The 14,606-nt window shown below is 43.2% G+C and overlaps 1 protein-coding gene across 1 annotated transcript in view; it reads right to left on the bottom strand.

Annotated features, from left to right (window-relative positions):
- Window positions 1–14,606, bottom strand: part of CCDC170 (coiled-coil domain containing 170) — a 157,039-nt gene that overhangs the window by 53,627 nt on the left and 88,806 nt on the right. The window contains exon 6 of the mRNA XM_070073404.2: window positions 12,363–12,659. Within this exon, the coding sequence (XP_069929505.2) occupies window positions 12,363–12,659 (297 nt within the window). The remainder of the gene's footprint in view (window positions 1–12,362; window positions 12,660–14,606) is intronic.

Here is a 14,606-nt window from a genome sequence, read left to right on the forward strand (position 1 = left end):
TCAAACAGTATATTTCACTTTGTGTTTCTATGGGGGTGCAAACTGTTGAAATCTTTACTTAATGTATACTAAACTGATCTTCTGTAGAAAAAAAAAAAAGAAGAAGAAATTATCAATTCCTAACTTGACTCTCACTGGGATTAAACATGACAATAGGTCTGATTTGATTTCATCATCATTTAAAAAATCATCTATTATTTTTCACTTTATGTTTGTGTGGGAGCAAACTGTTGAAATCTTTACTTAATGTATGCTAAACTGATCTTCTGTATATAAAGAGAATTGAAAATGAATCTTGATGTGAATGGAAGGGGAGAGGGAATGGGAAAGGGGAGGGTTGCGGGTGGGAGGGACGTTATTGGGGGGAAGCCATTGTAATCCATAAGCCGTACTTTGGAAATTTATATTCATTAAATAAAAGTTAAAAAAATGAAAAAAAAAGAGCCTAGGGTGATTACTGATGCTATAAACAAGAGTGTCAATTTGTTAAGTCAACAACAGGAGTCACTGTGCACTTACTCCTCATGTAGGATCTTTGTCCTTAGTGTGCTGTACATTGAGATTTAATGCTATAACTAGTACTCAAACAGTATTTTTCACTTTATGTTTCTGTGTGGGAGCAAACTGTTGAAATCTTTACTATGTATGCTAAACTGATCTTCTGTATATAAAGAGAATCGAAAATGAATCTTGATGTGAATGGAAGGGGAGAGGGAGTGGATAAGGGGAGGGTTGTGGGTTGGAGGGACGTTATGGGGGGGAAGCCATTGTAATCCATATTCTGTACTTTGGAAATTTATATTCATTAAATAAAAGTTTAAAAAATCAAATAAATAAATAAATCTTTAGGAAAAAAAAGATGATCCAGTGTTTCCCTTGATGAGTAATCACGAGGCCTTATTGGAATTCAAGGGCAGAAATATAATTTCCAGTATTTTTCCACCTTCTATGGAGGACTGGTTACTCATGCCCTAAATCCCACGGTGCTGACCCAACATGATATGGTTCTGTAGTAATATTGCCATCACAGCATTTGGAAGGTCAACATCTCTAATATGCTGACATTGGAGGAAGGCAGCAACGACGTCCAGCAGGCAGAGCACGCTGATGACTGCCCCCTCCTCAAGAGCATAAGAGTAGGGCCCCTCCACTAAAGTCTCTCATGGTTCTCACAGCCCCCCAACTTTGCCCAAGGCTTCCTCTGTCCCAGAACGTCCCCTCCTAGTCCTGAGTGTGCCCTAAAACCAAGAGTGTAAGTTTCCCAAAGACCTCAGGTGCACTTTCAGCCTACTCAACCCAGTTTTATTAAACCCAGTTTTCTCTCTCGGTCTCTGCGGCGCTGACGGTGGTAAGCGGTGGACGCAGCTCGAGGCGCTTGCTGCACGTGGCTCTGGCCTGATTTGAGTGGTGTGGACGCTACCCAGTTTCCAGACTTTCCCCTCTCTCCTACCTGAACTAAAGCCTTCACTTTCCTAGATATCTCTCACACTAAATAAAAGCCTAACACGTAAAATAAATAAATAAACAAACAAACAAACAAATAAATCCAGTTTTCACCAAATGTTGAATTCCATGAAACCACTGAATCTAGGGGAATATATGTGTTTTCTCTTGATGGATTAGTTTGGAAGAGGAAAAGGAAAAAGCAGTAGATACTTTCATAACACTACAGTTCCATCCTCACACTTTTATAATCTAAAATACAAAAATTAAAATCTCTGCTTGCCTACTTCTAAGCAACATTCAAATTGTCTTCAAATTTTTTGGAAAGCTACTACATGGAAGAATAATATAACTTGTTGATTTGCCCCAAGAGCTTCAGTTGAGGACCAATAGGTATAAATCAGAAAGGCAATTCCACATCTGTGTAAGACAAAACTTTCCCTGGCCTCCACTCTAATAAAGTAACATGTGACACTAACAATCACTCATCAAGGACGACATATAAACAGGCAGGAAAGAATCCCCTGGGATGGGCATTGTAGTAAAGAGGGTTAGGATGCCCACATCCCATAGGTGAGCACTGGTTCAAGTCCAGCTCCTCTGCTTCTGACCCAGTTTCCTGCTAATGTCCTGGAAAGCAGTGGATGATGGCCCAAGTGTTTGAGCCCCTGCCACCTATGTGGGAGACACAGATGGATTTCCTGGCTCCTTGCCTGGCATAGTTCTACCTGTTGTGAGCATCTGATGAGTGAGTCAGCAGATGGAAGACCTTTTTCTCTCTCTCCCTTTCTCTCTTCCACTCTTTCCAATAAATAAATCTTTAAAAACAAAAAAAGAATCCTCCAGGATCCCACCACCCTAGAGGCAACAACTACTGATATTTTTAAACAATTTGCTTTATATACTGTAAAAATATGGTTGAGATTATATTTTACATGCAATTTTTTGTCTTTGCTTTTACATAATTATATTATAGGCATACTCTTAGGCCACTCAGATTTTTCTTAATATTTCCTTATTCATTTGAAAAGCAGAGTTACAGAGAGAGAAGAGAAAGAGAGATCCTCCATCCGCTGGTTCACTCCCCAAATGGCTGCAACAGCAAGATCAGTCCAGGCCAAAGCCAGGAGCCAGGAGCTTTATCCAGGTCTCCCATGTGGGTGCAGGGGCCCAAGGACTTGGGCCATCTTCTGCTGCTTTCTCAAACACATTAGCAGAGAGCTATATGGAAAGTGGAGAAGTCAGGACTCAAAACTGTTGCCCATATAGGATGCCAGTAACACAGGTGGCACTTTTACCCACTACACGACAATGCCGGCCTCCCAAATTCCCTAAGAATCCAATATGAGGATATGCATCCCTCATTCAGCTTTCCTTAATAAGAAAGGGAAAACTTTCTTTTTTTAAACTTTTATTTAATGAATATAAATTTCCAAAGTACAGCTTATGGATTACAATGGCTTCCCCCCCCGCCCCACCATAACTTCCCTCTCACCCGCAACCCTCCCCTTTCCCACCCCCTCCTTCCTTCCATTCACATCAAGATTCATTTTCAATTCTCTTTATATACAGAAGATCAGTTTAGCATATATTAAGTAAAGATTTCAGCAGTTTGCACCCACATAGAAACACAAAGTGAAAAATACTGTTTGAGTACTAGTTATAGCATTAAATCACAAATGTACAGCACATTAAGAACAGAGATCCTACATGAGGAGTAAGTGCACAGTGACTCCTGTTGTTGACTTAACAAATTGACACTCTTGTTTATGGCATCAGTAATCACCCGAGGCTCTTGTCATGAGTTGCCAAGGCTATGGAAGCCTTTTGAGTTCACCGACTCTGATCATATTTAGACAAGGTCGAAAGGGAAAACTTTCTAACATCAGATCTCTCAAAACATCAATGAGCAGGCAGTAGATTTCCAGTCAATAAAGATGGCCAGAAATTAGCCAATGACTTGTTCAGAATGTTACAGAGCTGATGAAAATGCTACATGGTGGGTTAGACCTGAGCTGAAACACTCCACTCCTGTACTTCCAGGGCTCTAGAGGTTCCAGGCATGTCATTCAATTAGTTCTGTACTTAAAGGAGTTTTAAATCAGATATTTGATGGCCAACTGTTCAGATTCAAATACAAGGTATTATATTTCCCAAGGATCTTTTTAATTCATTTAAGAGACACAGAAAGAAAGAGAGTTCCCATCCTCTTGTTAACTTCCCAAATGCCCACAACATTAAGTGCTGGGCTAAAATCAGAATCAGGAGCTGGGAAAACAAACCAGATTTTCCCAACTCAATTATCTGATCCATCACTTCTGAATCCCAAGATATTAATTAGTGTAAGCCTAAGTCAGGAGCCAGAGCTAAGGACTGAACCCAGGCACCGTGATATGGGATACAGGTATCTCATCCACTAGGCTAACAGCCCACCCCTCCAAGGAAATGTTTAGGGCCATCACAGAACCAGAGTCTCTTAGAAACCCCATTCCATATTTCCTACCCTGAGTTCTTGCTAACCATAGATCAGATCTCAACATAAGGGAAATGCTGGGGCTGGCATTTTGCTGTGGATGGTCCAGCTGTCACTTGTAACTGTGGTATCCCGTATTAAAGCACCAGTTCAAATTATTACTTCACTTCTGATCCAGCTCCTTGCTAATGTGCCAGGGAAAGCAGCAGAAGGTCCAAGCAGCTGGTCCTCCACCACCCATGTCAGAAACCAGGATGGAGTTCCTGGCTCCTAGCTTCAGCTTGCCTGGGCTTCAGCCTGGTCAGGGCTCTGGCCATTTGGGTAATGAAAATAAATAAATAAATAAATGTATTTTTTTCAAAAAGAGAGAAACATGGTACACTTGCACTGATACAATATCCAAGGGAAGATCCGGCATTCTGACTTCACAAATTACTAACAGGTGGGAGAGCTGTGCAGAATCTACCCAACTGCCACGAGACAATTCTGGTGTTCAAAGAGGAGCAAACAGCTGAGACCCTCCCCACTCCACTGCACCACAGAACTTAGCTTCATAAGCTTAGGGAGTGTCAGTACACATTATACCACCAACTTTGATAAGAGCTAAATGTACATAAATTTTCAAATAAATTAACATCCCAATCTGACTCAGTTATTGAGAATATCAAATGCCAGTGTCTAGATGAACATACAAGGGGACTTTGAAAAGTTTGTGGGAAAGTGAAATTTAAATTTATTTTGGTACAAAAAAAAAAAAGTTGAACTCCATTCACACAAGGAGTCTTTAAAAGGATTAAGAACATGTGTATCATGAAAAATATGCATCGTGGAGGGTTTTGTGGTGCAGAGTTAAGAGTTAGCCAGCTGCTTAAAATGCCTGCATCCATATCAGAATACCAGTTTGAGTCCCAGCTAATCTGCTTCCAATCCAGCTTCCTGTTAATGCATCCTGGGAAGGCAACAGAAGATGACTCAATTGCGTGGGTTCCTGCCATCCACATAAGGGACCCAGATGGAATGCAGGCTCCTGCTGTTGCAGCCATGTGAGCCACGAATCAGCACATGGAATAGCTCTCTTCTTTCTCTCCCTTACTTTCTGTCAACTGCCTTTCAAATAAATAAATAAATCTTAAAAAAAAAAAAGAAAAAGAAAAACTATGAATGGGTTTCAAAAATTTTTGTGCCAAAATAAACTTAAATTTTAATTCCATTTTTTCATGAACTTTTGGAACACTCATGTAGGTGTCCCACCAAAACTGTAAACTCATGTTGTTCTTAACACCAAGAAGTCCAAAAAATCAATACACATTTTTGGTTCTCTCTTTTCTTGTGCTTTTTCTTAGTGTCTGTTATCACAGAGCTTATATTCTGTATGGCAAAATGTGCCAGGGAGTCCAACACTAACTATGTACTAGGGGACATATACCTTAATTTTATAAATAGAAAAGACAGCGAAATAAACTATATGGCAGGAGCAAGCAGCTTGGGTTTTGAAAGCAAAGTCAAAATGCCCTAAAAGAGTTAATTCACTTTCCAAGGACAAGTGCTTGCTGATTTCACCGGAGAGGCATTTTGCCCTAAGATTAAACCAAACAGAAGCAGGAGAGCTCTGCACTTTCTGGGTCACCTAAGCACCGGAGCCTTTGGACATAAACAACTCTTTTCCAATTACTCAAACTACTATTTTCACTTAGAAAATATACAAATAAATTATCAGGTACCAGAAATTTAACATCAACCAAATTCTCCCTCCTGTCCCTGTGTGTGGTTAGCATTGTTGACCTGCTAACCAGGTCAACTTCCATTTGGGGTTGAATTGGGTTCTTCCAGAAATGATATATTTAAGCCCCCGCTCCAGTACCTCAGAATGTGAGCTTATTTGGAAATAAGATCTTTATAGAGATAAGTTAAAGTGGAGTTATTAGGATGGCCCTATTCCAATATGACCACTGTCCTTATCACAAAGGGAAATCTAGACCCAAAGATGACATTCACAGAGGGAAAATAATGTGAAGACATAGGGAAGGCAGCACCCATGAGCCACAAAATGCCTGAGGCCACCAGAAGCCAAGGGAGACACATGAGCACATGCATCTCTTCTTCTTAGAGGCTTGCAGAAGGAGCCCACTCTACCGATTCCTTGATTTCAAAGCTCTAACTGCAAGAATTGTGAGATAAGAAATGTGTGGTTTAAGCCTCCCTCCCAGTCTGGTATTCTGTTACAGCAGCCCTGGGAAAGGAATACAATGAGACAGGCTGGGAAAGCTCGCGAGCCTCTCTGTTCATTCTCCCAGATGCCCTTGCAGCCAGGGGTGACTGTGGAATGCAACATTGGACCAGGAAATGCCAGTGGAACCATGCTGCCTCTTCTGGGGAACCGTTGGCTTCAGCAGGTGGAGGGATCATGAGCAGAGCAGGACGGTGATGATCCACTATCAGACCAGGGATACACATCTTGTGTACCAGAGCATCAGCCTGGGTCCCCACAGCTCCTGCAGAGCCCCTGGACAAACAAAGAATTTAATGGAGAAAATAAAACCTTCAATGTGCCCAAAGTGAGCCAAAAGGCTGTGCAGATAGATGTTTCCAAACCTGTATGATCTTGTCTTTAAAAAGACACAGAGCTTGGTCATGGTCATGTTCTCTCCACATACAATTCATTCTCATCCAGATGATTAGTCAGCTAGGAAATACCTCAGAGCAGGGGAGAAAATGTGCCTCGAAAATTTCACATAAAACCTGAAAATGATGGTCAACATTTGGCATAGCTGTTAAGATCCCCACATTCTCATCAGTGCCTGGATTCAAGATCTACCTCTGGTTCCTGACTCCAGCTTCCTGCTAATACACACAGATCCCGGGAGGCAGTGGTGATGGCTCAAGTGACTGAGTTCCTGCCAGCCTCCTGGAAAACCTGGATTGAGTTCTCAGCTCCCAGCTTCAGTCCTGGCCTGAGGCTATTGTGGGCATTTGAGAGTGAAATGGTAGACAGAATCAATCTCTCTCTCTTTCTCTCTCAAATAAATCAGTAAATGTTTTTTTAAAAAATATGAAAATGTTGCAACTTTCTGGTATTGCATGAAGTCATAATAATTTCATAAACACATATAATTTCATAAACAGGTGTCCTGAAATTTCACAGCTCAATAACACCTAATACTCATCTAGAACCCTAGAACTCCTGGGAATTGGCCAGCAAATGTTCCTCTAAGAGGTAGTTTTCAACTTGTAGTAATTCTGCCCTCAGCAATGTCTAGAGACATTCGTGGTTGTCTCAAGTCATGGAAGAAGTGCTACTAGAGTCCACTGGGTGGAGACCACGGATGCTGCTAAACACCCTGCAGGGCAGCCCCTCCAGATCCCAGTGCAAAATGTCAACAGTGCCAGGCTAAGGAACCTTGCTCTCAGACTTAGGAAGAATTTTTAAAACAAGATTGAATCTTGGCAGAAAAAGAAAGCAAGGAACAAGTAGAAATGACTTACTGAAAGCACATGGGAGCTAGCCTCAGTTACAATGAGAACTACAAATACAACAGAGGGAAAACTGGTAGCCCAGGGCTACAGGAGAAAGCAACAGGCGGTAGGAGGAGTGGACTGGAAGTGGTGGGACTGCAGGGCCAACCCTGAACCAAGCCTGAACCCGTCATTGGGCCTTCACGGGGGTTTTGCTCATCTGGGGACTGCGCTGTAGCCACGGCAGCTGGCAGGCCTGTGCGGCCTCCTCAACAAACAGCTTCATCAATTTGTAAAGCTTCCATTCTTCAGAAACATTTCTAAGACAATACACAAAATCCATTTTCTCCTGATTTTACTTGAAAATGAATCACCCAAGACACTAGCTATATGCTTGATTTCAAGCTTTTAAATAGGGAGAGCAGCTATTGAAAAAAATTACAGGGTAGGAAAGGCAGACAAAGGCACTAAAAAGACTGAATCATTCTCGTGTTTATGGAGAGTGGGGGGAGGCATAGCCAGCTTCACCAATTTGCATCACTTTGCTTTAGAAAATAAACATACACATCATGCTGGCAATTGTATGGCAAGCTTCACATGCTGGCACTAAAACTGTTTTAGGAAAAAACCTGGATATTACATAGAAGGGGGAGCAATACAATGAAATGACAAAACCCATCAAGCTACTGAAGTTTATCTGTTATCATTCAAGGTGAATAAATTAAGGATGTTTCTCTCGGTCCTACACATAATTTCCTTGCTCAGTTGAGCATCCCTACATAGACTGGATCACAAGAACACCTGACTTACTCTCAGAGAACATCTGAGGTGATCTCCATGTGTACCGAAGGGAGGTTGGCCTCCAGCACCCTGTGCAAGAAGCTTCCATATCCACAGACAGAACCTGCACATGGCCATGGCAGTTGCTCCTAGGGCACGTGTGAATTTTGAAAATTCTTGAAGGGAATTTAAATTTTTTGCTTGTTAGAGAAAATTTACAGATGCATCCTGAACTTTGAATGAATGATCACTCTAAGTTTTTTCTAATATTAAAAGATGGAGCCGGCGCCGTGGCTCAATAGGCTAATCCTCCACCTTGCGGCGCCGGCACACCGGGTTCTAGTCCCGGTTGGGGCGCCGGATCCTGTCCCGGTTGCCCCTCTTCCAGGCCAGCTCTCTGCTATGGCCAGGGAGTGCAGTGGAGGATGGCCCAGGTGCTTGGGCCCTGCACCCCATGGGAGACCAGGAAAAGCACCTGGATCCTGGCTCCTGCCATCGGATCAGCGCGGTGCGCCGGCTGCAGCGGCGGCCATTGGAGGGTGAACCAACAGCAAAGGAAGACCTTTCTCTCTGTCTCTCTCTCTCACTGTCCACTCTGCCTGTCAAAAAAAAAAAAAAAAAAAAAAGATGGGGTGAGCATTTAGCTTCCTTAAGACATTGATTAAGGGGCCGCCACTGTAGCACAACAGGCTAAGCCTCCACCTGAGGTGCTGGCATCCCATATGGGCATCAGTTCATATCCCAAAAGCTCCTCTTCTGGTATAGCTCTCTGCTATGGCCTGGGAAAGTGGTAGAAGATGGCCCAAGTGCTTGGGCCCTGCACCCACGTGGAAGACCCTGAAGAAGCTCCTGGCTTCAGAATAGCCCAGCTCCAGCCTTTGTTGCCATCTAGGGAGTAAACCAGCAGATGGAAGACCTCTCTCTCTCTGTCTCTCTCTCTCTCTCTGTCAGTAACTCTAACTCTGAAATAAATAAAACCTTTTTTCAAAAAATAAAAAGACATTTATTAAGACACACTATGTCTCACATCAAAGTGCTTCAGTCCAACTCCTGGCTTCTGTTCCTGACTCCAGCTTCCTGCTAATGCAGACCCCAAGAGGCAGCTCAAGTGTTTGGCTCTTTGCCATCCATGTAGGAGACCAGGATTGAGTCCTGACCTAGCTCTGAACATTGCAGACATTTGGGGAGTAATCAGCAGATGGGCGCTAACTCTCTCTTGATCTCTCTACCTCTTAAATTGAAAAAAAATGAAATGGAAAATGCATTTCCTCATTTTGAATAAACATGACATCAGTAGAAGAAATAGTTCATAATGGAATTATACATGGAAGTTGGTTGTCATTGAAGGTCTTATAATTAAGACTTCAATCACTTGAGTTTGATATAGAAACAGAGATTGGGCTAAAGATGACTGCTAAATAAACCTTTGTGGAAAATGACAGTTACTGACAGTATAAAGAAGATGACAAAATTAAACAAGCTTCAATCATGTGTGAATTAAGTCATATTTCTCCATTTGTTGAACTGCCCCCTAAAATACTGCTCCAGGCATTACTGCATTATGGAAACGAGGATATCAGTTAATACTTACAGCCACGATTTGCCAGACAGTGTGGTAAGGACTTCATAACAATTTTTTTCACTTAATGCCTACAATAACACTAACTTATTTAGCAGATACTGTTACAGGTCTAAAAATCCTTATCTGCAACTACAAAATCCAAGGGTTTTTTGTTTCATTTTGTCTTGTTTTTGTAACACACTTACTGGCAAAGCCTGGCCTGACCTGACCTAGCTGGCAGCAAACCCTGACCTGAGTGCCATGGGCTATTTATAGTCTGCATTTATCCCACTCAGAACTGCTCCCAGGTTTTGCTGCAGAACCAGGAAAGCCCTCATGATGGGGTCAGTCCCCAGATGACTGTGGAGACTCTGTAAGGCTGCTTTCTGTACTCTCTGGATACTGTCTTGCCTTCTCAAACCCTGAAAGGCACAACAAATACTTGGGATGATCCATCCCATATCTTAGTGCCTGGATTAAAGTCCTGTCTATGCTCCTGATCCCAGCTTCCTGCTAATGCACATCCTGATGGACAGCAGGTGATGGCCCAAGTATTCACATCCCTGCCACTCATGTGGGAGACCTAGCTTGAGAGTTCTTGGCTCCTGGCTTCAGCCTGGCCCAGTCCTGGCTGTTGTGCACATGTGGAGAGTGATCAGCAGATGGGAGATGCCTCCCTCCCTCCCTCCCTCTTTCTCTCTCTTTTCTCTCTCTCTCTCTCTCTCTCCCCCTTTCAGATAAAAAAAATGATAAATAAAAATTGTCAAAAAAAATACATTGAGGGTCCAGCACTGTGGCATAGTGGGTAAAGCCACTGCCTGCAGTGCTGGCATCCCATATGGGCGCTGGTTCGAGTCCCAGAATTAAACAAGCTTTTAAATTAAATTGAAGCTGCTCCACTTCTGATCCAGCTCTCTGCTATGGCCTGGGAAAGCAGTTGAAGATGGCCCAGGTGTTTGGGCCCCTGCACCCACATGGAAGACTTGGCGTAAGTTCCTGGCTTCAGATCGGTCAGTTTCAGCCATTGCAGCCATCTGAGGAGTGAACCAGCAGATGGAAGACCTCTTTCTCTCTCTCTCTCTCTCTCTCTGTCTCTGCTCTTTGTAACTCTGCCTTTCAAATAAAATAGAATAAATCTTTTTTAAAAACATACATTGGGAAAAGCCGCTAAAATCCATAAGTTTGGAAATTTATATTTATTAAATAAAAGTAGGAAAAAAATACATTGAGCTCCACGGGTATCAGGAAAAGGGTTGAAAACCTTATTCTAGATGCTTCAGAGCTGAGGAAACAGCTCAGGCTGTGATCTCTGGAAGCTTCCCAGGTCACACAGCCAGCAAGCGGGTATCAGTGGAGACAAGATGCTGCGCTGAGTACCTCAGACCCTGGAACCCACATCAAAGTCAACTGCTGCTGGGTGACTCTAGGCCCTTCCTGAGTTCTGGGAGCTATGGATTGGATGTGGCTGGAGTGGGTGCTCCCACAGTGCAGGTGTTGGAGACTTGGTCCCCAGTAGGGCAACATGAACAGGTGGTGAAATCTTTAAGAGGCAGGGTCTAGCAGGAAATAATTAGGCCAATGGGGGCCTGGTCCTCCAAAGGGATTTATACTGAACCACGGTGTGAGTTAGTTTCCACAAGAGTGGGCTATTAAGGCTCTGACCTCAGAATCAGCCCTTAAGGCATTCGGATCTGGCTGAAAAGCCCATGAGAGCATTTCAGGCATGGAAAGCCAAGACACTGTGGCAAAAAACGACCTACACGAAGGATCTCTGTGAGTGAGATCCCAGTGGAAAGAACGGACCATCAAAGACGGAGGTACTTTTCTCTGAAGGGAGGAGAGAACTTCCATTTTGATTATGACCCTTTCTAAATACTGATGGAGTTTGTGTACTTAAAATTCTTGAGCCTTGGCAGCTCATGGCAAGAGCCTCGGGTGATCACTGACGTCATAAATAAGAGTGTTAATTGTTAAATCAACAGGAGTCACTGTGTACTTGCTCCCCACATAGGACTTATGTCCTTAATGAGTTGTACTATGAGAATTAACAGTAAAACTAGTCTTCAAACAGTACTTTATACTTCGTGTGTCTGTGTGGGTGCAAACTGTTGAAATCTTTAGTGAGTATAGAGTTGGTCTTCTGGATATAAATTAAAAATGAAACTTAATGAAGAATGGGATGGGAGAGGGAGTAGGAGGTGGCACAGTTTGGGGATGGGCGGGTGGCGATGGGGGGAAGAACCGCTTATTCCAAAAACTGTACCTATGAAACTTATATTCATTAAATAAAAGCTTTCTTAAAAAAAGGAGTGGGCTACAATGAAAGAGAAAGTCAGCCCTCTCCAGTCTCTGATTCCCACGTGACCACTCTCACACGTGCTCCCATCACTAAGGGACCATTTGCCAGGAGGTCATTGCCAGGACACAGCAGAAGCTCCTGGACCTCCAACACTGTGAGCTCAATCAACCTCGTTTCTTCACAAGTACACAGGCCCAGGTATTCTGTCACAGCAACAGCAAACAGACTGTGATCGAAAGGATTACAACCGGATTTGAACTACACTTTCCAGTGACGCAGATGCACATTTGCTAAGACACGACAGGGACTGTGTTTGCTGTTCTTACGCAGCCTGGGAGCTGCGTCCTTCTCACCCTTTTCCTGCTGTCCTCCTGGCTGCCCATCTCTCGAATCCTCTCCAAAAGGGCATCCTCTGCGGTTCCAGTTACACCCATGCTGCCTCTCAGGAGGGCTGCGATGTTCTCCCTAAATGAAGAGTGCTGGCTTCGTGAGGCCTCCAAACTCTCCTCCAACTCGTGGGCGCTTTTCTGCAGGATGCTCAGCTCCTGCTTCGAGGCCTCCCAGGCCCGCTGGCCAGCACGCAGCCTTTCTTGCAGGATCGTAACTTCCTTTTCAAGAGCTGCTTTTGCTTCCACAGCACTGAATAAGTCCTAAAATAATTATAGGAAGTGAAGATAATAACATTAGCAACCAGCAGAGTATACCTGCATTTACTACAGCAGTTACTTCCTTTACCAAGCACTCCAAGGAGCTGGGGTGAAACCCTCGTTCCATCCTGAACCCTGAAAGTTCCCTAATCCCAATACCAGTTTACTGCTAATGAGCACCCTGGGAGGCAGCAGGTGATGGCTCAAGTACTTGGATCCCTGACATCCCTGTGGGAGACCTGGATTGAGTTGCTGGCTCCCATCTATGACCTGGCCTAGTTCCAGCTGTTTTTTGCAGGCATTTGGGGAGTGAACCAGCTCTCTATCTCTCTCTTCCTCTCTCCCTCCCTTCCTCTCAAATAAATTATTTTAAGGCCTCTTTCATCTTATTTTTAAAAACACAAGAGTAATTCAAACAGTTCATGGGGAAAACAGAATTGAAAGATGATTTGATTTTATTACAAATTTAAAATTCATGCATAGCTTCCTTATAATACATATTTTCTGTAACTTTTTGAAGACTTTCTTATAGATTAGAATTCTCATAAATGCATCATTACACAAAGGACAACTCAATCTTTCTCGCAATGTTCATAGACTCTGCACACCCTTGTCTCATAGAGACAAAACTAATACTGGGGGGCAGCACTGTGGTGTTGCAGATAAAGCCGCTGAGTGAACCATTAGCATCCCATATGGGTGCCTGTTCATGTCCTGGCTGCTCCACTTCTGATCCTGCTTCCAGCTCTCTGCTGTGGCCTGGGAAGGCAGTGGAGGATGGCCCAAGTACTTGGGCCCTGCACCTGTATGAGAGACCAGGAGGAATCACCTGGCTCCTGGCTTTGGACTGGTGCAGCACGCCGGCCACAAAGCGCTGGCCGTAGCAGCCACTTGGGGGGTGAACCAACAGAAAAAAGGAAGACCTTTCTCTCTCTCTCTCTCTCTCTCTCACTGTCTAACTCTGCCTGTCAAAAAAAATTGTTTAAATCACTTGTTGACATCGCATTCCAAATACATGAATTCACCTCAAATAAGATCAGAAACTTGGTTAGCCAGCATTGCTACAGTATTACTATATAGTTAACTGGCAATCCTCTGAAAGTAACCTGGAATTTCTCTCGTGCACATTTTAGAATATTTTCTTTGTGTTTTACTGTTGAAAGTTTGACTACAATGTATCATGAAGATTTTTCTAGTCATGTCTATTAGTTTCATCTGCCTCATGTTCTTGGATGTCCCTTTCTCCAAATTGGGGAAGTTTTCTGTGTTTTCCAGCTAGGATATTCTTTCTTCTGCCTCTCTAATTCTGTTGTTAAGGATTTCCACTGTCTTTTTTATTTTACATATTGAATTCTTCATGTCTAATATTTCAGTTTGATTTCTCTTCAAAATCTCAATCTCATGGGAGAATTTTTCTTCCATGTCATGTATGGATTTCCATAACTTGTGAATTTGCCTCTCATTGTTTCTGAGTAATCTTATGATCAATCTTTTGAAATCCTTTTCAGGCATTTCATCAATCTCTTCACCCTCACATTCTAATACTGAAGTGTTGTGTTTTTTGGTGAAGTCATGTTGTCCTCCTTATTCTTGTTTCTTGAATTTCTGTGTTTATTCTCAGGCATTTGTGGAAATACTTGTTGGTTTTCTCCTCTGATGGAATTTATCTTTGAACTATGTCTCTGTGGCTCGGTGGAGTGTCTGCGCTTTCGCTGAATACCCAGAGGTATGTGCTGGGTGTGGCCAGGGAGCTCTGGTCAGTGCTCCAGGGTGGGGCAAGTATCCAGGGTGACACACAAGTTGGGCATGGTGGATCTCTACTGTTGGCAGAGGGGAGGGTATAATCACCTCTGTTGGCCTAATCACACCCTCACCTCCTCCCTTCCAAGGAGATCAATGTCCTGTGTTAGCCCACAGTGGGTGCAACATTCACCCACACTGTCACATGAA

The sequence above is a fragment of the Oryctolagus cuniculus genome, chromosome 5 (genome assembly GCF_051225735.1).
Source record: "Oryctolagus cuniculus isolate XC-2025 breed Fujian yellow rabbit chromosome 5, ASM5122573v1, whole genome shotgun sequence".
NCBI lineage: Eukaryota > Metazoa > Chordata > Mammalia > Lagomorpha > Leporidae > Oryctolagus > Oryctolagus cuniculus.